The sequence below is a fragment of the Gorilla gorilla genome, chromosome X, assembly GCF_029281585.2.
Source record: "Gorilla gorilla gorilla isolate KB3781 chromosome X, NHGRI_mGorGor1-v2.1_pri, whole genome shotgun sequence".
NCBI classification, from domain to species: Eukaryota; Metazoa; Chordata; class Mammalia; order Primates; family Hominidae; genus Gorilla; species Gorilla gorilla.
In genome coordinates, this window is record NC_073247.2 from 28,219,379 (window position 1) to 28,243,155 (window position 23,777).

A 23,777-nucleotide genomic window follows, 5' to 3' on the forward strand; every position below is an offset into this window, starting at 1 on the left:
TCTGCCTGCTTTGCTTCTGATAATTACTCAGACTGTGTCTCCTTCCCAAGATGAGCAGCCTCGATATAAGTATGTAAGACTATATGCCACTAGATGATGTCACATAGCCTTTATTACAATAGCAAAATTCTATGCCAGGTACTGTTCTAAGTGCTTTGCATACATTAACTCATGTAATCCCCATATTATACCCATTTTACAGATGGGGAAACCGAAGCACAAAGCGGTTACTTGGCTTGCCTAAGGCCATAGGAGGACTGTGTTGGAGCTGGGGGTCCAATCCAGTAAATCTGCCTTCAAGGTCTGCGTTAGTTCCCCAGTCCAACTTGTGGGTGCTGGAGACTGGAAATATCTTGCCCGCCCCCCACCCTGGCCCCCCTCGCCCTTCCTACCAGACCTGGCTCAGGGCAACTGCTAAGGCCCCGCCCCTCTCCTCATTCCAAGTCAATCACTAGCGTGCGTCCAGGAAACCCAGTTTACGACGACGTCTCTGGTGCGTCACAGAGCGCGGGGGAGGGGCGGGATCACATTAAAAAAAAAAAGCTTCGGACACCCCAACAACGAAGTGGGGACACCACGACCCTAACTACAACGCCACTAGAAGGGTTGCGCATGCGCGCCAGCCTCCTGCGCAGCCGCAGAAACCACTCTCAGCGCGCGAGTCTCTGAAAGGCCTAACGACCACTTTCAATCCTGCGGGTCTTGCGAAGGAAAACCTGAGGTAAGAGGCCCCGCCCCACAGCCATCTCCTCAGCAAATTCCCGCCCTCGGCCCCGCCCCACAGCTATCTCCTCAGCAAATTCCCGCCCTCGGCCCCGCCCCACAGCCGTCTCCTTAGCAAATTCCCGCCCTCACCCAAGGACTGGGAGAGCACCCGCGGATTGGCCGATCAACGGTGACGCCTGTCAGTGGCCAGACTCCGATTGGTCAGCGGGTAGTCCCGCCCCCCTCCGCAACCGCGAGTGTGGGAACTCGGCGTCGCGGGAGCTCTCTGATCCACTCAGGGGTCAGGGCATCACTGGTCTCGCGTGCGCGTGACCAGTCCCGGTTTCCGGTGCCAGGACCTTTCCGAAGCGTCGACTGGCCTAACGGTCACAGCTGTCGCCCATCGGAGAGGCAGGACTACTGCGAGCAGTTTTACCGCGACCTCCGGAGGCCGGCGTGACAGGCTCTGTCACTAAAATAGGTCTGTCCAGTCGTACTTTTTCCTCACCTTGAGCTTTCCCGTCACGGGAATACACGATTTGGCTTAGGGGCCGGGGCTCTCCTGAGGAGAGAGGGTTTGCTTTGCGGGGAAGAGCGAGTCTTGACTTCGCAGCCTCCAATTTCAGCCGCGGTGTGGAGGGTGGTGCTTTGGGTGGTCCCCACAGCCTTTCCGGAGTGCCCGCGCATGTGAGCTTTTGAGATTTGACAATTTGTGAGGTGCTTGGTGCTGACTTTCGGGGACGACAGGATCCTTTTACAGTCATTCTCCTGTCAGGGGAGGCAGGTGGGGAGCGAGGAAGGATCCAGATTTCGTTAACAGAGCTTTGAGTTTAAAGAGTTGACAAACTCCCGTGTTGATTTCCTGTCAGACCTTTTGCGGTTGAGACATAGAGTCTGAGGCTTTGATGGTAACCGCGTTTGATTTAGAGACAGACTGTGCAGCTTCGCTGTTTTATTGTAAATACGTAAATGAGGAGGAAGAGAAAAACGTAGAGTGTTGGGAGCAGAGGCGGGAGTCGGGAGATCCTGCGAAATCGGAGTCCCTTTGGAGTGGGGGAGGCCGTCGAGGCGTGCGAGGGCCCGGCCCCCTTGCAGCGTGGTTGTTAACAGGAAAGGCCCTGATTTGGTTGGTGGCGGATCGCGTCCCTCCCTCCTCTCCCCGGCTCTCCCCGAGTGCTGCAAACTGGCTTCAGGTTGACTAAAAGCCATTTTCCAAGCAGCTTTGCCGCGCGGTGTTTTCTAAAGCGGGGCGTGGGCTGGGTGCCCTTTTGGGCCTCACTTGTCCGGCCTGCGGCAAGTGCTGGGCGATGGGATGCGGTTCTGGCGGCAATGGAAGGGGCTGCCTTTGAGAGTCCCGCAGGAAGGTTTAGAAAGTGATTGTTCTTAAAACAAACAGAGCATTTTGCTGTGTGTTCTTCAAAGTGGTCCCGGTGTGAGTGGTGCCTCATTGTGAGCTGTGCCTTATCTGATGAATTAATGGCAGGTGAAAGCCTTGCGCCTCCGGAGCGAATATTTACGACTTTTGAAAATGTCTTTAATGTCTAAAAAATGTCTTTTAGAAAACCAGACGGCCTCTTGTTCTTATGTTATCAAGAGTTTAGATTTCTGTGGTAAATATAAGTGAGTTTCATTTTAAGTAAACTCATTTTGCGAGATTTGAGATTTGAAAGTGAAATTAATTAATTTTGCACAATCTAGCCTTGGGCTCTGAGAAAATGTTGTAAAGCTGTAATTAATCTTGTGGGACGAAGTGAAAAGGAACTAAAGTGTATGGTGTAATGAATAGTTTAAATTTCTGTGGTAAATACAAGTGAGTTTCATTTTAAGTAAACTCATTTTTATGGGATTTGAGATTTAAAAGTGAAATTAATTAATTTCGCACAATCTAGTCATGGTTGGGCTCTGAGAAAATGTAAAGTTGTGATTTATCTTATGGAAAGAAGTGAAAAGGAATTAAGGTATATGGTGTAATCAAGAGTTTACATTTTTGTGGTAAATGCAAGTGAGTTTCATTTTAAGTAAACTCATTTTTACGGGATTTGAGATTTAAAAGTGAAATTAATTCATTTTGCACAATGTAGTCATGGTTGGGCTCTGAGAAAATGTTGTAAAGCTGAAATTATTTATCTTGTGGGAAGAAGTGAGAAGAAACTAAAATGTGTGGTATTATCAAGAGTTTAGATTTCCGGGGTAAATATAAATGAGTTTCCTTTAAACTCATTTTTGTGGAATTTGAGGTTTAAAAGTGAAATTAATTTTGTAGAATCTAGTCATGGTTGGGCTCTGAGAAAATGTTGTAAAGCTGTAATTTATCTTGTGGGAAAAAGTGAAAAGGAACTTAAATTTATGGTGTTATCAAGAGTTGGCCAGGCGCGGTGGCTCACACCTGTAATCCCAGCACTTTGGGAGGCCGAGGTGGGCAGATCACTTGAGGTCAGAAGTTCGGGACCAGCCTGGCCAACATGGTGAAACCCAGTCTTTACTAAAAGTACAAAAATTAACTGGGCATGGTGGTGCAAGCCTGTTACGCTAACTACTCGGGAGGCTGAGGGAGGAGAATTGCTTTAACCCGGGAGGTAGAGGTTGCAGTAAGCCGAGATCATGCCACTGCACTCCAGCCTGGGTGACAGAGTAAGACTCTGTCTCCAAAAAAAAAAAAAAATTTAGATTTCTGTGGTAAATATAAATGAGTTTCATTTTAAGTAAACGCATTTTGTGGGATTTGAGATTTAAAAATGAAATTAATTTTGCACATTCTAGTCATGGTTGGGCTCTAAGACAATGTGGTAAAGCTGTAATTGTTTACCTTATGGGAAGAAGTGAAAAGGAATTAAAATTTATGGTGTGTCTACTATGAACCAGGCATGATGCTGAGAGTTTAACTGTGTAATTTTTGGCCTAAATAGCCCTGTGAAGTAGATATTATTCCAACTTTACAGGTTAGAAAATTTGAGGCACAGAGAGGTGAAATATTTGCCTAAAGTGAAACGGCAAATTTGGCAATTTGGACTTGGATTCAAGTGTTTATAACTAAAGCCCAGCTCCTTGCATCATACCCTGGTACCTAAAAGACATAAAAATTCACTTCAGGTGCAATGTGAATGAAAATGACGTTATGACCCAGGCTTGTTGTCTATGTGCTCCTTGAGAAATAGTTCTGTTGGATAGATGCGGTCAATACTCAAAAGCCCTTGCTATCTTTGCCATGCATTACTCTAAGCACTTGACATGTATTAATTTAATCCTCACAATTCCATGAGGTATGTGCTATTATCATTCCCATTTTACAGACAAAAAAAAAAAAAAGGATTTAAGTAAGTTGTTCGACTTACTTACACAGCTAGTATGTGGGGGAGGTGGGACCCAAACCCAGGTATTCTGACCACAAGCCTAAGGTCTTAATGCTGTTTGATGCTGCCTCTCATGTAACCAGATATGTGTGACAGTTGCCGTAGAAGTATTAAAGTGTGAGTGTTATTGTAGTTCAGGGAAAGCCGTGTCACATCCACATGGGATGATCATTGGCATGGTGCCCTTGCTTTTTGGAGGTGAAACTTGAAGTAAGCCTTGAAGTTGAATAGATTCTCCTAGGCGGAGACACAACAGGGTATTATGGACGGAGGGCATAACAGGAGCGAGAAGCTCAAAGAGTGAAAGATTGGTGTTGATTTGTATATGTACCAGAGATGTAAACATGTTGGGAGTCCAGTGGTGGACTCACTGCACAGTGCTCCTGTGTCTAACTACAGCCAAATTTTGACAACATTGTTATTAATCCAAATAGGGAGTTCTCTGTTCTCTGGATGTAAGAGCTTGTAACCATTGTCTGCAAACTTGCCTGAAACAGGCTACATAGTAAATATTTTAGGCTTAGAACTGCTGTCCCCAGCCTTTTTGGCACCAGGAACCGGTTTTGGTTTTGTGGAAGACAATTTTTCCACAGATGCAGGGACAGGGGAGTGCTAGCGGGGTATGGTTTCCTAATGAAACTGTTTCATAAGGAGAGTGCAACCTAGATCCCTCGCATGTGCAGTTCACAATAGGGTTTGTGCTCCTGTGAGAATCTAATACTGCCGCTCATCTGACAGGAGGCGGAGCTCAGGCGATAACCCTTGCTAGCTCCTGCTGTGCTCCTAACAGGCCAAGGACCAGTACCAGGCGGTTGCCTAGGGGTTGGGGACCCCTGGCTTAGAGTAAAGGGGCAAGTGGTAAGAAGTGACCTCTGCGCAGTAGGCGGGGTCCTGATTATGGAAGGACCTTGCAGGCCATGGTAGGAGTTTGGATTGTACTGTGTTATTGGTAGCAAAGGTATACCAGGTGATTTTAATAATGAAGTAAAGTGCATAGAGTGTGGTGGTAGACTGCACCATTTACTAGCAATGGGACCTGGGCAAATTACTTAAATCAAGCTTGTCCAACCAGCCTTATTTTGTTGTTGTTGTCATTGTTGTTCTGTTTTGTTTTGTTTTAGGCTTTCGGCAGCCTGAAGCTATGCTTTTTAGTTTCTGTCTCTAGGGATAAGTGGAAAAGAGGGATGAGGAAGGGGCTTTACTGGCCCAACCAGAAACAAACTAAGAACCCATGACTATATTCCCTCCCTTGGACACCCCTAGTAAACGTTCTTTGCTTCAGTTTCCTCATAAGGAAAATGAGGACAGTAATAGAACCTATCCCACAGGGTTGTCAGTAATTTAGCATGATAGAATACCTAATCAAAGAATCAAAAGAAAGTACAAATTAAATTAGAAATAATACTTTTAAACTGTGGTTTTGCTAAAAATTCTGTAATTATGATGAAATGATTATCCTTCTGGATAAAAATAATTTGTCAAAACAACTCAAGAAAAAGTAGGATAATTTGACTAGATCATCAACCATGGAGGAACTTAGAAAATGTTATAAAAACTGGACCCAGAGAGTTTTTTTTTATAAATTCAACCCTTTGAGCACAAAAATTGTCGTGCGATGTAAACTTTTTTAGAGTATAGAAAGAGATGAAAGGCTTCCCAGCTAATTTTGCAGAGCAATTTTGATACCAAGTGTTAATAATGTAGCAATACAATACTGATTCATTAATGGTGAGAAATATACCATCTCACTAATGTAAGATCTTAGAAATAGAGATGCAAACAATTTCTAAATAAAACACCAACAAATTGAATGTTGTTGTTTATAATCAGCTGGACCCCTCACCCCAAGAACATTAAGAAATGTTTTACTATGTTGCATCAGGAGATCAAAAGAGAAAAGTCACTTAGTCATCTGATGCCAAGAAGCTATTTGGTACTATGTATTATCTGTCCTGGTTTTAAAACTACATGCAGGACCAGCAGGATACTACCTTAGTTTATTTTGGAACATCTGGCTGACCCCAACAGCCCTCCTTAGTGGGAAGAAGTAGAGGAGAATTTTCAAACGTGGAGACCTATCCATTGTTTCTACCTCTAGAAATTTATCCCATAGAACTACTTGCACAGGTGTAAGACTGTTCTGCAGTGTTCTTTATAAGATCAAAACTTTAGAAGTAACTTGAATATCTATGAATTGGGGGCTGTGTTTAATAAATCATGGCATATTTACAAGATAGAACACTAAGAAGTCATTACAGTAACTACAGTAGACCTAAAAGTACTGGTTTGGAAAGACTCCACCACAGGTTAGTTTTGCCTGTTTTTGAGTTTAATATCAATTGAGTCATATACTGTACTCTTTTGTGTCTGGCTGTTTTTAAACCCAAGGTTATGGTTGTGAGATTCAGCCTTGCTGTGTACAGCAGTAGTTGGTTTATTCTTATTGCTGCGAAGTTCCTTTATATAAATATACCAGAATTTAATTACTGATAGCTTGTATAAGTTTTATGGTCAGAAAACTCAAATAGTTTAAAAAGGGAAATTTGATTGAAGTTACAGCCCCAATTAGAGGTATTTTATAACTTGATACTTCTTTGCAACATTAGTCTGCATTTATCTAACTCGAGTTAGTTCTCCCATCTTCTTTATCCCCTTTTGATTTCTGTCTTTTGGGTTCATGGTCATTAGTATCTCCACTATAGAATGAAAGGGAAACAGGAAAGAGATGAAACCTGAATCTCTTAATTGTGCCTCTCATTACTGCTCTGGTTCAGAAAGGATAGGGTAGCTCTTTCATTAACGTACCCTTTCCAGTAACTGTGATGCAGACATTCAAAGCAAATCTCTAGTACAAGATATAATCCGATACTCTTGCAGCCAGTTTTCTAGTTCCATAGTAAAGTGACTCAGAGCCATAACCAAATCTTCCTAATTTTAGATTGTTTGGCTTACCTTTCACATCCATTTATTTAGGTTTAATATAAAATTTATTGAGGCAATCCTAACTTGAAAGTTGAAATGGACCTTAGAGATCATCTCAACTGGTGTTCAAAACCTGGTGGGTGAGGAGGTGGTGTCTCTTGTGGTCTGCCCAGCCCACATAGTCGGGGGGGACCCAATCCAGAATAGACTCCTGGCTTACATTTTGGAGGCAATGCTTTCTCCTTAGTCAAGAGCCTTTTGGAGCTCCTTTACAAAAGCAGTTAGCCCTTGCATTCTCTTGTTCATTTGTTTCCAGCATTTACTCTGTAGGCTTTAAGTTACTAAGCAGTCACTTCACAGTTTGTAATTGTGTTTGATTTGATTCTTATTTCTAGTCATGAGCAATATGGCCCTTCAGTTTTGAAAGATTTATTCTAAATTGGCCATGGAAGAATTCTAGTTTTGTCACTCTCTAAAATTCAACCCAAAGTCCAATTCTATTTGAGTTAGCAGTCTGAGAGCATATCCATATTATTAAGGTAGTAAGTGTATGAAGTAACTTTTTTATGCGTTGCTTTTCAGGAGTAGAGGTTTACCACTCTTAGGTGACTAAGCAGTATCACAAATAAACCCTCCAGCAAGTTTAAAAATAATTAGGTCCAACTCAGAGGAAGTGGAGTTTCTCCTGTTGCACAAAAATGATGTCTAACAGCTCCAGTGAAATCGACGTGGTTTGTATTCAAATTGAAAATCTGTCTTTGTTCTTTTTACTGTGCTATACTTCTATTCTAAATTTAGTTTAATTTTATACAGTGAAATGCATAGATCATAAGTAAATTTTTGTTATATATTTTAACAATAATATATAAAGCTCTTGTGACAATTTGTGTACAAGTTTCTTTGTGAACACACACTTAAATTTCTTTTGGGTGAACAGACAGAAGTTGAATTACTAGGTCATGGAGTTCATGTGAATTTAACTCTGTGAGAATCTGCCATACAGTTTTTCAAAGTGGTTGTGCTGTTTTTACATTTCTGTTATATTCTTCTATATTTCTTAATCCTTCAAGTTGAATCAGTATGTAGATTATTAAACTATAAATAATTTGGCTTAACAGAAAACACCTTTTTTTTAGTCACATAAGGACATAGATATTAATGCTACCTAAGTAGTCTAGGCAATTCTCTTAACTACTGTCAGTCCTAATGTTTTTCAAAAATCTTTGGAGATAATGTTAACTGCCTACCAAGAGTCATTTTTCTCTGACATAACTATGTAAAAGCACTTTGAAAAGCATAAGGCACTATACAAGGGTAAGACAGTATATTTTTAAAAGTACTGAACTGTAACCCAATTCCATATGTTTTTGTGATTTCTATCATGTATTTTGAAACAAAAACATACATAGCTACCAAGTATGTTTATTATAAAATTATTCGCATAGTTCATAATTCATTCTTAGAATGAAGAGTTATTATACTGAAGTGTAATGGCTATTTACTCCTTACTTATTTATACCCTGTCTTATTTTTTAAAGTTTTAAGGTACTTTAGAGATTAATTTATCAAGAAAAATAGGTGCTCAAATGTTTTCTGTCTTGTCCACAGAGGGGCACTGTTGGATTATTTAGAAATCAAAAAACATGTAACATTTATTTCTTTGTTCATGGTTAGAAATGTTTGCTTTTAAAGTATTTCTGGTGCTAAAGGACTAGTCTTTCTACCATGAAGCATATAAAGGGTTAAGCTCAGTGAAAACTGTTGTCTTAAGTGTAGTTGGGTTAATGAGAACACAGTTCTGCAAATACATCTTTTCATGTAGTCATAGTATTTACAATGAGCAAAGGTCCTTTGATATCACAAATAGGCCTTTGTAACAGCCTCTTGAAAGTGAAATTAAACCCTCAACTTTTCTTTTAGTTCTGTCTTTCATCTTCCCTTTTAATTTGTTGATAAATCTTCCTCAGGTAAAAACAAGAATACCTACTTATGATGAAGATGACGACACTATTCTTTATGCGTATGAAACAAAACCTGAATTTGTCAATAAAGTATGTTAATTGCTAATTGCCAAATATATTAACATTTGCTGTTTTAAAGGAAAAGATGTAAATTCCTCATATACTATGGAGTTCCCGTAAACTCACACTCAAGAAAATATCTCTCCCCTGAATTTGTATGCTTGCTTTCATCAGAGAATGAGCACTTAACCAATTTACTTTCCCCTTTTTCTTATATAGTAGAAAATTAAGAGCAGTTTTGTACTCACTTTCAGTATAAAACTCTAAACCTGGATTCTTCTGATATAATAAATTCTTTTCTTGCCCCCTTCCTCAATTGTCAGTTTTTCATTCTCATATTAATGTGAATTTAAAAAATCTCTGCTTAATTTAAGACTTCTGAAACCGCTTGAAAAGTTGGTGATAAATAAAAACAATTTAAATAAATAAATATAGCTTCCCCCTGCCCCCAGTGTTCAGTTTGGCTGTTACAGAAATAAATCATTAACTACTTTTAAAATATTAGCAGGAACCGAATATTGTATCTGACGCATCCTGTAATACTGAAGAGCAACTGAAGACAGTTAATGATGTCCTTATCCATTGCCAGGTATGGAAGTTCTGTCTCTTCAATGTAGTTTTCTAAAATGTTAAGCAAAAATTCTCTTTATCTCACATAAAGGGAAAGTGTACAATTAATTGAAATTTTGCCTATCAATTTATTTATGATTATCATCCCATTGTGATGATTTTTTAAAACAATTTATAGTTAGAACCACATCTCCTGAATAGCAACATGTAGATTTAATAGCTTTTTAAAAAGCCCATTACCAACCAAATGTAGTTATGTCTCTTTCATCTACATTGCTCAGTATTGAATTAGTTTCCCCTACAAAATCCTTAAAGGAAATTGACTGATTTGGATGAAATTTAGTATGTGCCTAAATGCACATCAAGATATCTCAATGGAAACAAAGTGGCAGCCCATCAAGGTTTTGTAAAGAAACATACCTAAGGTAGTTTTGAGGAGTTGTTTTAAGAATCACCATGTTGGTAGAGATGTGATTACTGGGAATTTTGTGAGTTGCATACCCCAGAGGTAATGAAGGTTTATATATATATATAATGTTTCTTACCATATATAAGGTTTCTTGAATGGAATGAGCTAACATAATTTGGAAAGTAAAATTGTTTGGGTGTTTATCATGATCATGGAGGAGAACAGAAGTGGAGTGCTTCCAAGGGACACATGCAGTTTTGGGGGGAAGTGGGTGCAGACGCGAGCTGGGAAGGGAGGGAGCAGGTTCTCTCCAGCCTGCCTCCCCATGCACTGCTAGGTCATGGTCTAGGTCAGCTTATATGCTGATGTGGGAGGTAGCATCTGTGGGGGGAGGTGTCCAGGGCCATGGTCAGCCTGAAATGGCCCCAAGGGCCCCTCTCCATTGCTGCCAAGGGGCTGGCTCTTTCTTCCCCTACCCGTTCTAGATCACAGAGGTGGCACTCCAGCCTGCCTTGTTCTTTCATCCCAGTTCCCTCTTGAGTCCGTCTCCATCCTGCTTAGGCTGGGAGCAGAGGAAGACCTCGCCATCCCCTGCCTACCTCAGCTCCCTAGTCCTGCCCCTTCACTCGTGGAGATAGTGGAGCACCTGGGGCAGTCCTCTCCTCCGAGTCCTCATAACTGTCCCCACAGCCAACCAACTGCCCTCATCCCTGCCCTTCTTCTGACCCCTTCCCGGCCATTCTAGTGACCAGGGCTGACACCCTTGCTGCTTTCTGCATCTAGTCCCCTCCCTGAACTCAGAGCTGCCCCCCATCGGGCATCCCCCTCTCTCTCCTCTGGCTCCAGTCCCTGTCCCTCCTTCCCCTCTACAAGTTCTCCCACATCTTGGAGAAGCCACTTCTCTTGCTTCCCATCCCTCCTTTCCTGTCATCCTCACTCTCTCCTTCCTGTGACAGCCCCACTCCTGGAATGTCATTCATACTTGCTGTCTCCACACCTGGCTTCCTGTTTTTCTCTCTGGGTATTTATGAACCTGCTGTTCCTTCTATGCTGTAAGCCCTTCCATGCATCCTCACCTGGCGAGGGCCTTCTCATGTTTTAATTCTCACTTCAGACCTCACCTCCTCTGAAAAGGTCTCCATGACTGCAGCCTGGGTTAGGACTGCTTTTCTGTGCAGGCTTAGCCTCCTGTTCCCACCTGTGTCACGCCACTGGTAATAACAATAGTAACATGAAGAGACCACTGAGCACTGTTGGACCGGGCGTAGTGTAGTGCTGTTACTGTTAGTATTAACCTAATACTATAGCAAGGTTCTTGTCCTCGAGAGAACCCTGAGAGAGCTTTTCATCCTGATTCCCTACATGAGGACACTGAAGCACAGAGAGGTTAAGTAACTTGCCCTGGGTCACACAGCCAATAAGTGGCTGGACTGTAGTATTTGACCCCAACCATGTTCCCCAAGAGCCTGCACTGTTTATCTCAGTGCCGCAGCCCTGTGGTTCTCACTAGGGCCATCAGAATCACCTGGGGGGCTTGTGAAAACATAGACCACTGCCCCCACTCTCAGAGTTCCAGGTTCCATAGGTCTGGGGTACAGCCTGGCATTTGGCATTTCTAATGAGCTTACAGGTGATGTTGATGCTACCAGTCCATGGACCACACTTTGCAAACCACTGTTCCAGGCTGTTTATCACTTTGTCTACTGGAATCCTCTTTTTACTTGTTTCTCTCCCAGCTGAGATGGTAGTTCCTCTAGGACAGGCTGGAGTGCAGTGGCGCAGTCATGGCTCACTGCAGCCGCAACTTCCCAGGCTCAGGTGATTCTCCCACCTCAGCCTTCCTAGTAGCATGGACTACAGGCATGCACCACCACGCTTGGCTGATTTTGTGTATTTTTGGTAGAGACGGGGGTTTCGCCATGTTGCCTAGGCTTGTCTCCAACTCCTGAGCTCAAGCGATTCACCTGCCTTAGCCTCCCAAAGTGCTGGGATTACAGGCATGAGCCACCGCACCCGGCCAGGAGCTTTTTTTTTCGGTCCATGTTCTCAATACCTAGCAAAGTAGTTCTGCCAGGTGGTAGGCCGTCAATAAAGGTTTAGTTGAGTGAGTGAATGAGTGAATGATTGAATGAATGAATGAATGAGGAAATGTTTCTGGCCCTTTGTTTAAGTGTATTTTTCTTTGCCCAAAGTTTCTGTGTATTTCAAGAAGAATTCTCAGATTTTTATCAGCCTCCTATGTGCTTGATTGCAATGTTTCTGGCCCTTTGCTTAAGTGTATTTTTCTTTGCCCAAAGTCTCTGTGTATTTCAAGAAGAATACTCAGACTTTTATCAGTCTCCTATGTGTTCGATTGGCGCATAAGAGATGTGTACTTAACGGTTTTGTAAGATTAATTGCTGACTGCGTGATTTAAAAATAATTTGAAGCCAAAAGTCACATCTGTTATATTTGGTTCAGTGTTCTTTCTGGAGTGGAACACTCACTGTCTGTATATAATATAGACTTCATATTTGTACATATATGAACATATATGTTACATATGTATATCATAAAGTGAGTCTTTGTTCTTTTAGCAGATTTCTTTCGTAAAATAGCACCTTCCTTGATGTGCAGTGTCCTCATCATCAATGTGCTAGCATAGAGGCATTGTGGGACATTCATTCACCAGCATTAGAGCTTCCTCAATTCCTACATGGAGTAGAGCAGGGGAGGGGACTACTGTAGCTCAGCCTGTTGGCTCTGTGTCACCTACAGCCAGGCCTTGAATAGGAGCAAGACATTTCTGATGGCTTGAGAACTTTTGTTGTGTCTAGCAGTTAACATTTGACTTAATGGTATTTTCACGTTACTTTTCTTTGAAATAAAAAATTATATTTTACATTGTATACCAATTATATGACTACATTGTATTATAATAGGTTATATATGATGCTATGCAAAACCTGGATAAGAAGATTGATGTGATTCGTAGAAAGGTTTCAAAAATCCAACGTTTCCATGCGAGATCCCTGTGGACAAATCGTGTAAGTGTTATAAAAAACATTTTTACAACTGTGATAAACCTCTGGTTTGTAAAGATGCCAATGAGCTAGAAGTGAGAGAGTACCAGTATCTGTGTGAGATTAGCAAGGCATGTCTATACTTGTAGCAGTAGATGGAGACTAAACTCTGTTGGGAGAATGCTGAAGTTTAGGTTTGATAATTTATGATGCTGCCTATTTTTATGTTTGTAATTATAATGTGTAAAATACAATTAAAATGTAGGATTGAAGAATTATATAATCAAAAGGGACCATTTATTTTTAATAATGTAAGGCAATGTTGCATGGAAAATAAGAATGTATTTACTACTAATTTTATTTACTTTTTTACTCACTGTTGGTTTATGCTGTGTTTGTGTGATTTCAGAAGCGATATGGATATAAAAAGCATTCTTACCGGCTTGTTAAAAAGCTTAAACTCCAGAAAATGAAGAAAAATGAGGTTTACGAGACATTCTCCTACCCTGAAAGTTACAGCCCCACTTTACCAGTGTCAAGGCGTGAGAATAATTCTCCGAGCAACCTTCCAAGGCCATCCTTTTGCATGGAAGAATACCAGCGAGCTGAGCCGGAGGAGGACCCGATCCTCAGCCGCACTCTGAGTCCAGTGCATCCCTCAGATTTCTCTGAGCATAATTATCAGCCGTATTATGCATCTGATGGTGCAGCGTATGGTTCTTCTTCAGGGCTCTGCCTTGGCAACCCTCGGGCTGACAGCATCCACGACACTTACTCAACTGACCAAGCTTCTGCAGCACCACCTTCAGGTATGCTGGCCCAGGGAGAGCCCAATTTGGTACATGCCCCTGAGATGATGAGTTACTCAGCTTTGATGGAGAATAGGTATACTGGATCATCTCTCTGCTTCCCTTCTGGTTTTGGTGAGTTTGAAATGCCATATTTACAAGTAGCACTATTTGACCTATATTTATCAACATCCTTGATGCAAACTAGTGGAAGCTGTTCGTTTCCTATTTTGAGGGCTGGTTTTAGGTGATATTCAGAATGATGACTAACATTTATTGAATGCATATTATGTGCAAGGCACTGCGCCAATCAACTGACATGCCTCTTCTCCACTTATACTCATAATGACCCCATGGTTTTGGCACATTTATTACGCCATCCCCAAGGTCACAGAGCTGGTGAGTAGCACTTCTAGAACTCTGCCCCGTTGTGCTTTTCCAAATCTTCTATTTTTATTTACCCTTTCCCTAGATAAATAAAAAACACTCCTGATATGGCAAGAGCCCAGATGGTAGGGAAGAAAGGGTATGTTTTTGGCTAATTCACACACACAAAAAGATCAAATTGTGTTGATGGTCCTGGTTGGAGAAACAAATTTTCCTAACTAATTACAAAACCCACTTTAGTCATCACACACTAATTTTAGGGAGTCTAACACTGTGGGTGAGTAAAAGGATACTTGTCAGTACACAAAGAAATTTCAACACAACTTAGTGTAGAGCATAGCTAAAACTTTCTGAAGTATGAGCAGTTAAACTGTCTCATATCTCAGTTATTTTTTAAACATATAAACCTTTGACCAAAATCTCTATTACTGTGCAATTAAACATGAAAGAGGAATTAAATAAAATGTTAGTTACTTCTGACCTAGTTCAGCAGAAAATAATCTTGTTTTCTTCAAAATGCACATTAGCACTTAAGCCACGAGAGACAGGAATCTAAAAAGTAAAGCGACACTAAAAGTAACCTTATTGAATACGTGGGGAAGATTTGATAAAAGTACTAATTTGGTTCTTAAAGATAATGGGGTTGTTATTGAGATTCATTGATTAAAAGGAACAAATTTAAGCAATTATAAAACTGTAAATTTGGAGAATTTCCATTATATTTTGCTAGTAAAATTAACCTAATCTAGATAGATTAAGAGAGAAATTCCTTAAAATACTTGAAGAGAGTCATAGGTTAGGTTAGATTAACCTAATTTTACCCAAGTGACAGATCTTTTGCCATATTTGCCTGTGGCCAAAGAAGACTTGGTTTACTTAGTCTGTTTTGTGATCTTTGAAACTTTAATGTAACTTCTGAACCAGCTTTTGCTATTTAGGGGAGGTCAGATGGGACACTCTTGTGTAGGCATCCCCACATCATCTTTATATAGGCTTTCACTAGATTTTACAGTTGGAGTCTTGACTCCTTGCTAGGAACATCACAGAAGGTTCCAACAAAGAGAGCATTCCTCCCTACCTAACATCTCTTCTTTCAGGATAATGATCAGATCGAGTGTGATTTGTCTTTTTTTTTCTTTTCCCCCTCTCCATTGAAGTTACAAGGTCACCATTTGAAAATGACGGTTACATAGAGAAAGGAAGCATCACTAAGCACCCTTCAACCTGGTCGGTGGAAGCAGTGGTCCTATTTCTAAAACAAACAGATCCTCTTGCATTATGCCCTCTTGTCGACCTCTTCAGAAGCCATGTAATGTATCTTTTGATCCTGTTTTCCTGCTGTAATGCCTTTGAATGACCTCTGTGCAGGTCTTTCAGTTGGATACTGTGTGAATGGTGGGAGAACCCTATTAGCTGATTTTTCCATATATGAGAAAGCTTATTTTGCCCAAGGTTAGCCTTAAATGGTAGGCTAATGGTCTGTTCTTTAAATGGGTGTAGAAGTGCCTAAAATACAAACTGCCTCAGCTTCTTAAGACATGATGATTCAGCATGGCCACTCAGGTGTACCTCCCCTTTGTAATGACAGATACAAAGATCCTCCCCCTATCTGCTCCCAGCTGGGCACCAGGACCACGAGGAGGAGGGGGTAACCACAGGCTATAACAGGGTGGCCTTCCTTTTATATAACCAGTGATTCAACAACTGATTCCATTTGCCTCGATTATTGATGATTTGTAATGCTAATACCCTCTTGCTATTATCAGACCATTTACAAAGTAATATCCTAGGCCGAAGTTTTGTAAGTTCTAGTTTCTTTAATTTTGAGTTTTACTTAGTAGAAAAAGTATAGAAGGTGCCAAACAAAGGTTGTACTATAAGGGATTTCAGACCTTTTCAGATAGTGTTAAATGAGTAAATAAAATTTTATTTTTAAACTGGAACATATAAAACCAAATCATATGCTTCAGCAGCATAAGTTGATCAATTAAGATAAGGAATTTTAGGAGAATGCTTTGTGACTATGTTTTATTTATTCAGATATTTTCACAGTGTGTCCTAACAAAATTAGTAGCCACATATCTGATTTTTAATATAGTAAGAAAATTGGTGATTAGTTTTAGCATCTAATTAGTTTCAGACAACTAATTGGCATTCATCATAAAGACAACATTGTATAGACATTTAGAGTTTGCGCTGATGTTGACGTACTCATCTTCCCAGCCCTTCTCAGAAAGTTAATGAACATCTGAAATTCATTTTTACTATTCATAGTCTACTATTTTGTCATGGATGTGTAGTATTTTATTCAACGTACAGTATATATTTAAAATTAAGTTTGACACAGTTTATTTTTTAAGATATTATGTTAAATTTCCTTTTTCTTAGAACTTGAAGTGAGTTTATACATTACCAAACGGTGCTTCACTATACAAGTTATATTTTTAATAGTTTTCATAAAGTAGATGCATATTCAGAGAATATACATCTGCAATGAGCTGCTCTCTAGTTTGCTTTACATGTTCTCATAAAGAACTAACCATTCTGATGAAAATATGGAAGCATTATTAATTATCGTTAAGTTTCTTCTCTCCATAGGAAATTGACGGGAAGGCTCTGCTCCTACTCACGAGTGACGTGTTGCTGAAGCACTTGGGGGTGAAGCTGGGAACGGCTGTGAAGCTATGCTACTACATTGACCGACTTAAACAAGGAAAATGCTTTGAAAATTGAAAAAATCCTTGTGCAAATTTAGATTGGGCCAACTTCTAGAGGCACCAATGCCTTCTTAGTGTGGAATCATTTTTCTGCCCTTTAGTCGTTTTTGTTTTGCAGAAAGTATCTCTCAAAATATATTATAGCTAGAATTGTAGAACTATGTTATAGTCCAGTCTACTTCTTTAAAAACCATTTAACTGCTAGATAGTATTAGAATAGTCCAATAGAAAATTCATTCTTTATAGGTCTTTAAAAATTACTTTTATTATATTGTTTACAAATATATTTCATGCAAGAAACAGAAAAAAAAAACCCTTTGATTCTGGTTCATCTCCATACAGAGAACCAAAACAGCTAAGAGAGGTATTATCAGGGTTGACAACTCCTATGACTGAATCTATGGGAATTATTCCTCAGAAGAGAATTTAAAGGTGTACCCATATATATCTCTTTCTGGAGTATTTTATCTGTCTGATGTTGCAGTATTCTACAAGTTTCCAGAAAGAGAATAGCCATATAAATTATTTTCCTTTCTGCTATTATTTCTCTATATGTTTTATTTATTCAGATTTAGAGTAAAAATAAGCATATAAACTTTTATTATGTGCTGTTAACAGTTTTAAGATATACTATAGGATAGATAGAATTGTTATTTTATGCAAGAAATATTGTACCACAAGGGTGGTTTGGATGAAGTCTGACTACTTTTTTTCAAACAAACTATTATATTAAAACTGTCATATTTTGGCTAAGTTTGGACATATAACTACACTTTCATTGTTTGCATCTCTCTAAGAAGATACGTCTGTCCAAACTTTTAAAAGGCATAACTGTATTTTATGTGTTTATTCTTTATATAGATAGTATTTTATATTTTATTCTCACCCGAAGTATACACACAATCTTTTTAAAAAAAATTTGAAATGGCATTTTGTATTGCCACAGAGGTAGGATGAGCCATATATTAGTGAAATGTTTTATTTTGTAAAATATAAATGGATTATTTGCCATCATTAGTACCTCTCAACTTACTTTTTAGAGGACAAGAAATAATCTGTAGATTGGTTTCCATACAGGGAAGTTCTCCGTCCTATGCAATGTTTCTAATTAATTTGCTTAATTCTGAGCCATTAATCCTGCTACACTTTGAATGATACATTAATTCAGACTAATCTTTGGGGGCTTTATTTTGTAAGTTAGAACTTTCAAGGGAAACATGTTCAACACTATTATTTTGTTATAAATTTATAACTTTGTTGTTACATTGTGTAACAAATATAAGGTTTACGAGCTATGAGAATTGGTGCTATCACCATTAGCTATTTGCTGTAATGTCAAGAAAATGTTCACCAGATGCAAGAATGTACCTTTTCTTTTTAGAAAACCAAATGTACTTTAGACATGAATGCAACTATTTAAAGAATAGCTTCATCAATGTTATTCCTTACATGTCATAAGATTCTTACTTAAACTTGGTCTTCTTTCAAATTGTTTGTATGAAGATGCTGTACCCACTTGAACAGTCCTCAGGTGTTTACATAAATACTATGTTTTACAGTTTTCATATTTTAAAATATTAATAAAGTTAAATCACAATAGTTCATTGAAAGCCTCAGATGTGATTTCATTTATCATCACCGTATTACATTAATGTGTGTATTTGTTGTAATGTGTGAACTGAAACAGAGCCACTCTAGTAAGCTTGTGGCTTTCCATGTCCAAATACTTGAGTTTTAAAACCTGCCCAGATTCTACTGCTAAACAGATGCCTAAGAGCCAAGGGCTGATTTCTTACAGGGGTCTTCAATGAGACCCCAGGGGGGCTGTAAGAAGTTCAGTCGATGAGCTGTATCTGTACTCAGAGCCTTTGTTATTTATGATATCATCAGTGATGCGAGAGTGCTAGCAAATGCCCGTGCCCCGAGATATCTCATCCCATCTGAGCCTGTACGCCTGGCTGGCAACTCTGACTGCTCTTTTACCACTGGGGGCCAGAGGCCGCCTCCTGGATGCACCTGCTCTTGGCCCTCTGCCTTCAGATGGCCCAGCTGCCCCGGTGGGATGCCCTTGGAGGACTGGGGTTACAGTTGCATAGCCTCACTTATCCAACCCCTACCCCCACCCCAGGAGTTGCAGCTCCAGCCGAGGAACCCAGAAACCCTCACTACTCTTGCTCCCCAGCAGCGTGTCCTGTGATTCACTGGAGACAATGGGGCCCTGACCGAGACTCCAAGGGTGATGCTCAGCGACTGGAACAGAGGTGTCAATTTGAGTGATCTGAGACTTGAGTAATTCGTGGCTCCTTTTTTTCTCCTATCTGGCTTATAAATTTTTAGTCCATAGACTATCATGCCATATTACCCTTCCTGTGAATTTTCCAGACTTGAAATGATCTTCCTCTGGCTTTGCCTCTCATTCCATTCTTTGATGCTTTGTAGCCTGCAGAATTCTGCAACCTGAGCTCTAAGACCTTCCAGGAACACCTAGCATTTGCTTTGGTCTTTCGTCTGTGTGATTTCTTATTGTTGAAATGTCTTACAGTACATGTTCTAGAGTGGGATTTCCTGAACTTTTAAACCAAGGCCTCCCTCTGTAGGCATAGAAACACCATGCCCTTCTGTAATATTCAAAAGTAAAAAGTAAATACTGTGAGTAGTGGCAGTGTAATTGGGAGGAAAAGCACTGCTTTTTCAAGCTGCAGAAGGGATTGTCCTCACAGTTGGCTGAGTACATGAAGTAGGTTAAAATTTCTGGGGCTATAGCTGGATGCTGGGGCTTGCTCACAAAGTCTCCTGAGGCTGATCCAGGCAATGTGGGAGAGCTTTAGGTTTGAGAGGATGTGCAAGCGAGAGCCCACCGTTGGAATACGTGGCGGACAGTCTTTCCTCTCTTCTGGCTGTTTGCCCTATTTTGTCAGCAGGTTGATGCCACTAAACCTTAAGAGCGACACTCCATAGTTAGCACGTGCTCAAATTGAGCTTGGCCACTCCCCCTGCTCTAACAGAGGCAACTCTAGTGTTATGGGATCACCTTTCTGCCTTTAGGGATACTATCAGCATTGAGGGGAGATCTTTAAGAAAGAAGGGACCTAGCTCCTCCCCTCGAGCTGCCTAGAACATAACAGACAAGCCAGCGTTCATGAAAAGGAGAACATCAGGGCACTTATGACAGAGCATATGAGTCAGTGCCAAGTGCCCATAAGTGATGTGTCCTTATGTATCAGTAGTGGTGTGTCCTGTTCTCCTGCCATAGAACTGAAGCACTTAAGCACATGCATTTGTGGAAATAATCCCTCAGGGACAACGGGGCGGCCAGGGCAGGGTTTTGGCCTTGCCAAGCCCTGTTCCTCCTTTGGCCTCACTCCTCCACCTGGCTTTGGCTAGCCTTGGAGGCTCAAGTCCACTGATGTCAGGGGCGGGGTGGGTGCACATATTCCACGGGGGCAGAAATCAGTCCGTTGGGAGCAGGACACATATCTTACAACTTCCTTTTATATTCATGTAAGACGAAAAAGATTAAGCTTCTCTGCAGTTAATGTACGGAGTCACTGATGTGTTCTAAAGGGCTGAACATTGTTGGTACTTGCCACCATCCCAGCCCTTCTCGGTTCCTCCCTGTCCTTAGAGGCATAAAGCCTGGACGTGACACTTGCCACAATCCTTTGCCAGTAGACCTCGATTCTTAGATTCTGCCCCAAGAGACCCTGTGCCCTGATTTGGGGAGGAGGGAGGTAAGGAGAAGCCGCTTCCTTCTGGTGGCTGCACAGGACAGGCTTTTGAGCATCAGCAGGAGGCAGATGTGGGGTTTGCCAGCAGCCTCTGGATATCACCTTGAGACTCACCCACTTCAGTCGTGCAGGCAGCTGAGACCACTGGGGGCAGGGGAGCTTCCCTGTGACTCTTGCAGTCCTGGATTTCTAGAAACTTCCTCAGTCCCTGCCTTAGTCCCTGCCTTCCAGGAGCCATATAAGCTTCTGATTCTGTATTAAACCACTTCCATTCTGAAGATTCAGAATGGCTCCTATGTTCCTGACCAGACCTGGACTTGTTTACCTTCTTCGGCATATCTGTCTTGTACAGGCCCACTGTTCAGAAAGAAGAGTAAAACTTCCATAGAAAGGGCCCTTTATATTATCTAGTTTAAGTAAACTATTATATTTCATCAAATCTAAGACCTCTTTGATTGTAAGATGCACCACTGTTTAATAGTAAAGGAAAATGCTACCCATTAAACTATCACTCACCATTGATTATAAAATGCAAACTGATTTCATAGATGTTAACACGTGAAAAGATGGGTGGCTTAAGACGTATAAAATGTTAGCTCTCAGAAGCTGAACAGGCGGTTTTAAAAGCTTAATGCAAACAAGTTGCACTAATTGAATTGAAGACTAATACAAATTAAAACAAAAGCAATCTAATCAGATCTGCCCCAAATTCACAATTACCAAGGAGACTTTGAAATGTGAAATTATATCCATTGTCTTAAGTAAAAAGCCTTACCACAAATGTGTATTTTTTCTTTAGGTATTAACTAGTACTAGGATGAAGCCATCATATTTAGCAAGGCATTTAACAATTTCCTTGCATCCAGCCAAGGAAAAAAAGGGGAACTTGGAATGATTATAGATTAAGAGAGTCTTAAGAGGCATGTCACCCAAATGCAATGCACAGACCTCGTTTAGATGCTGATTAAAAGAAAACAACAGGAAAAACGAATACATGAGACAATCCAGGGAAAGGTGAATACCCAGTAGATATTAGATGATACTGAAGAGTTGCTATTAATTTCTAACAATGGTGCTAATTGGTATTATAATTATATTTTGAAAAGATGGTGCCCCTATCTCTTGGAAGTAAGTATCTTATTAAAACTTTACAGATTAAATGAGACGATATCTGGGATTACTTTGAAATAATCCGACAGGGAAGGAGATGCAGATGAAACAGGGTTGGCCTTATGTTGGTATTTGTTGTGGCCAGTGATACATACATGGGAATCCATTATACAAATCTCTCTACTATCATGTATGTTTGAAATTTTCCATAATAAAAAGTTTAAGTATGCAGAACATGAAGACAAATTTCTCTATACTTTTCAGAGGTGTCTGAAGTCGAGCAACATTCACAACACAGAGGATTTCAGTAAATTAATGATTAATATTTAGACTTCTTGCTTGAGGTTTCTTAGTATTAGCCAAAGACAGCTAAGCCACCTACAACTGAGAAGCACCTGTTCTTCCTGTTGTGGTTGAAAAGGAAACAAGTTTGAAGTAATAGATGAAAAACAATACAGGACAAAGGATCAGCTCATTCCTTTGTCAGTAAATAATTGGGAGGCATGTAGAAAACAGGAACACTTGAAGACACAAATCCAGATAAATGGCAGGGTGGCAGGTCTGCCATTCTGTTGAATGAAATGGCAGGTATTTCTGAAACTCATCAGTGTCTGGTGGAATCTGATGCTGCTTTCCTGGAGGAAGTGATGGTCAGAAAGGGAAGACCCTCATCCCCTCACCCATACTCCTCTACACTCTGCCCTCTCCAAAGGGGCCTCCACTTCTAGGGTATTCTGGGGAATTCCTCCAAGTACAAGGCCTGGTGGTTTCAAAGTTGTTAGCACTCTCTCAGTTGGTTATTCCAGTTATTACCTCTCTAATTGTGTTTGCTTTTGAGACAAAGGGATTCAGTTCCTTTTTCATTCTTTTTCCCCATATACCGTCCTCTTCCATACACCTGAAGAAGCCCCTCATGACTCATATTTGCCAATATACGCCGTTCTCCATGTTGGGAAGTCTCTCTCCCAGGAGAGTCCACCTAGGTCAATATCACCATGAACATCACTATGAAGTCACTACCTGTGGGTTTCCGAAGTCCATAAAATCCCTGTTTTTGGCCAGGCGCGGTGGCTCATTCCTGTGATCCCAGCACTTTGGGAGGCCGAGATGGACAGATCACTTGAGGTCAGGAGTTCGAGACCAGCCTGGACAACATGGTGAAACTTCGTCTACTAAAAATACAAAAATTAGCCAGGAGTGGTGGAGCACGCCTCTAGTCCCAACTACTTGGGAGGCTGAGGCAGGAGAATCACTTGAACCCGGGAGGCGGAGGTTGTAGTGAGCTGAGATCGCGCCATTGCACTCCAGCTTACTTGCTCATGATCCGAAGTAGATGTCCTTCTGCCGGATGGTGATTTGGGGACCCAGGCTCCTTCTGTCTGTGGCTCCACCATCCCTAAGGCCTTGGGGTCCTTGGACTCCTGGTGGCAGGGCACACATCACTTCTGTTCCCATTCCATGGGCTGGACCTCAGTCACATGGCCACACCTCACTGTAACAGTGGCCAGGAAAAGTCTGTGTACCCAGGAAGACGAGGAAATGGGTCTTTGGTAACTAGCCAGCAGTCTCCACTATACATCACGATCCTAACATCAGAACATCACCTGTTCATCCCTCTTGTAAGTTTGTCAGTTTCTCTGTGGCACCCCTCTAACCCCAGGACACTCACACACCTGGCTCCCCTTAGCCTCCTTCCCTGATATATTCTCTTTATGTCACTTAAACTTATGGCTGCTTAGATTATTGTTCCCAGCAATCAACTTTTCCCTGCAAAGAATATTTCTTCCCATCCATTGCCATGGAATTTGCAGTTTCTCCCCGAAGGCAAACTCTGTTGCCCAGCCCATTGTTGCACTTGGCCCTGAACCCTGCTTTGGCATTCAGGAGGTACACAAGTGAACTGAAGAGCACCACATCAAGCAGAAGCCTTCCCATGGGAGAGATCATCTGTCACATGCTTCTCCCTTGGCTGTGAGCACAGCATTGGCCAGACAGGGCTGCCCCTTCAGACTGGGTTCTGGAGCAAGCAAGAAGGCCTGCTGGGGCTGGGCCAAGGTCATCCTGTGGC

The 23,777-nt window shown here is 41.1% G+C and overlaps 1 protein-coding gene across 7 annotated transcripts; it reads left to right on the forward strand.

Moving 5' to 3' along the window:
- The first annotated feature begins 478 nt into the window (after nucleotides 1-478).
- SCML1 (Scm polycomb group protein like 1) lies at nucleotides 479-18,475 on the forward strand. 7 transcript variants are annotated; one of them, XM_063703074.1, is made up of 8 exons: nucleotides 479-721; nucleotides 7,560-7,708; nucleotides 8,945-9,028; nucleotides 9,507-9,587; nucleotides 12,899-13,003; nucleotides 13,389-13,788; nucleotides 15,312-15,463; nucleotides 16,753-18,475. In XM_063703074.1, the coding sequence occupies exons 2-8, from the start codon at nucleotides 7,676-7,678 to the stop codon at nucleotides 16,885-16,887; spliced, it is 990 nt and encodes a 329-aa protein (XP_063559144.1). In that variant the 5' UTR covers nucleotides 479-721; nucleotides 7,560-7,675; the 3' UTR covers nucleotides 16,888-18,475. The 7 variants fall into 7 exon arrangements, with proteins under 7 accessions (XP_063559144.1, XP_055232930.1, XP_004063908.1 ...); XM_055376955.1 differs by having other exon boundaries at nucleotides 484-721; nucleotides 9,504-9,587; XM_004063860.4 differs by lacking the exon at nucleotides 479-721 and adding an exon at nucleotides 861-1,186 and having other exon boundaries at nucleotides 9,504-9,587.
- Nucleotides 18,476-23,777: the final 5,302 nt, after the last annotated feature.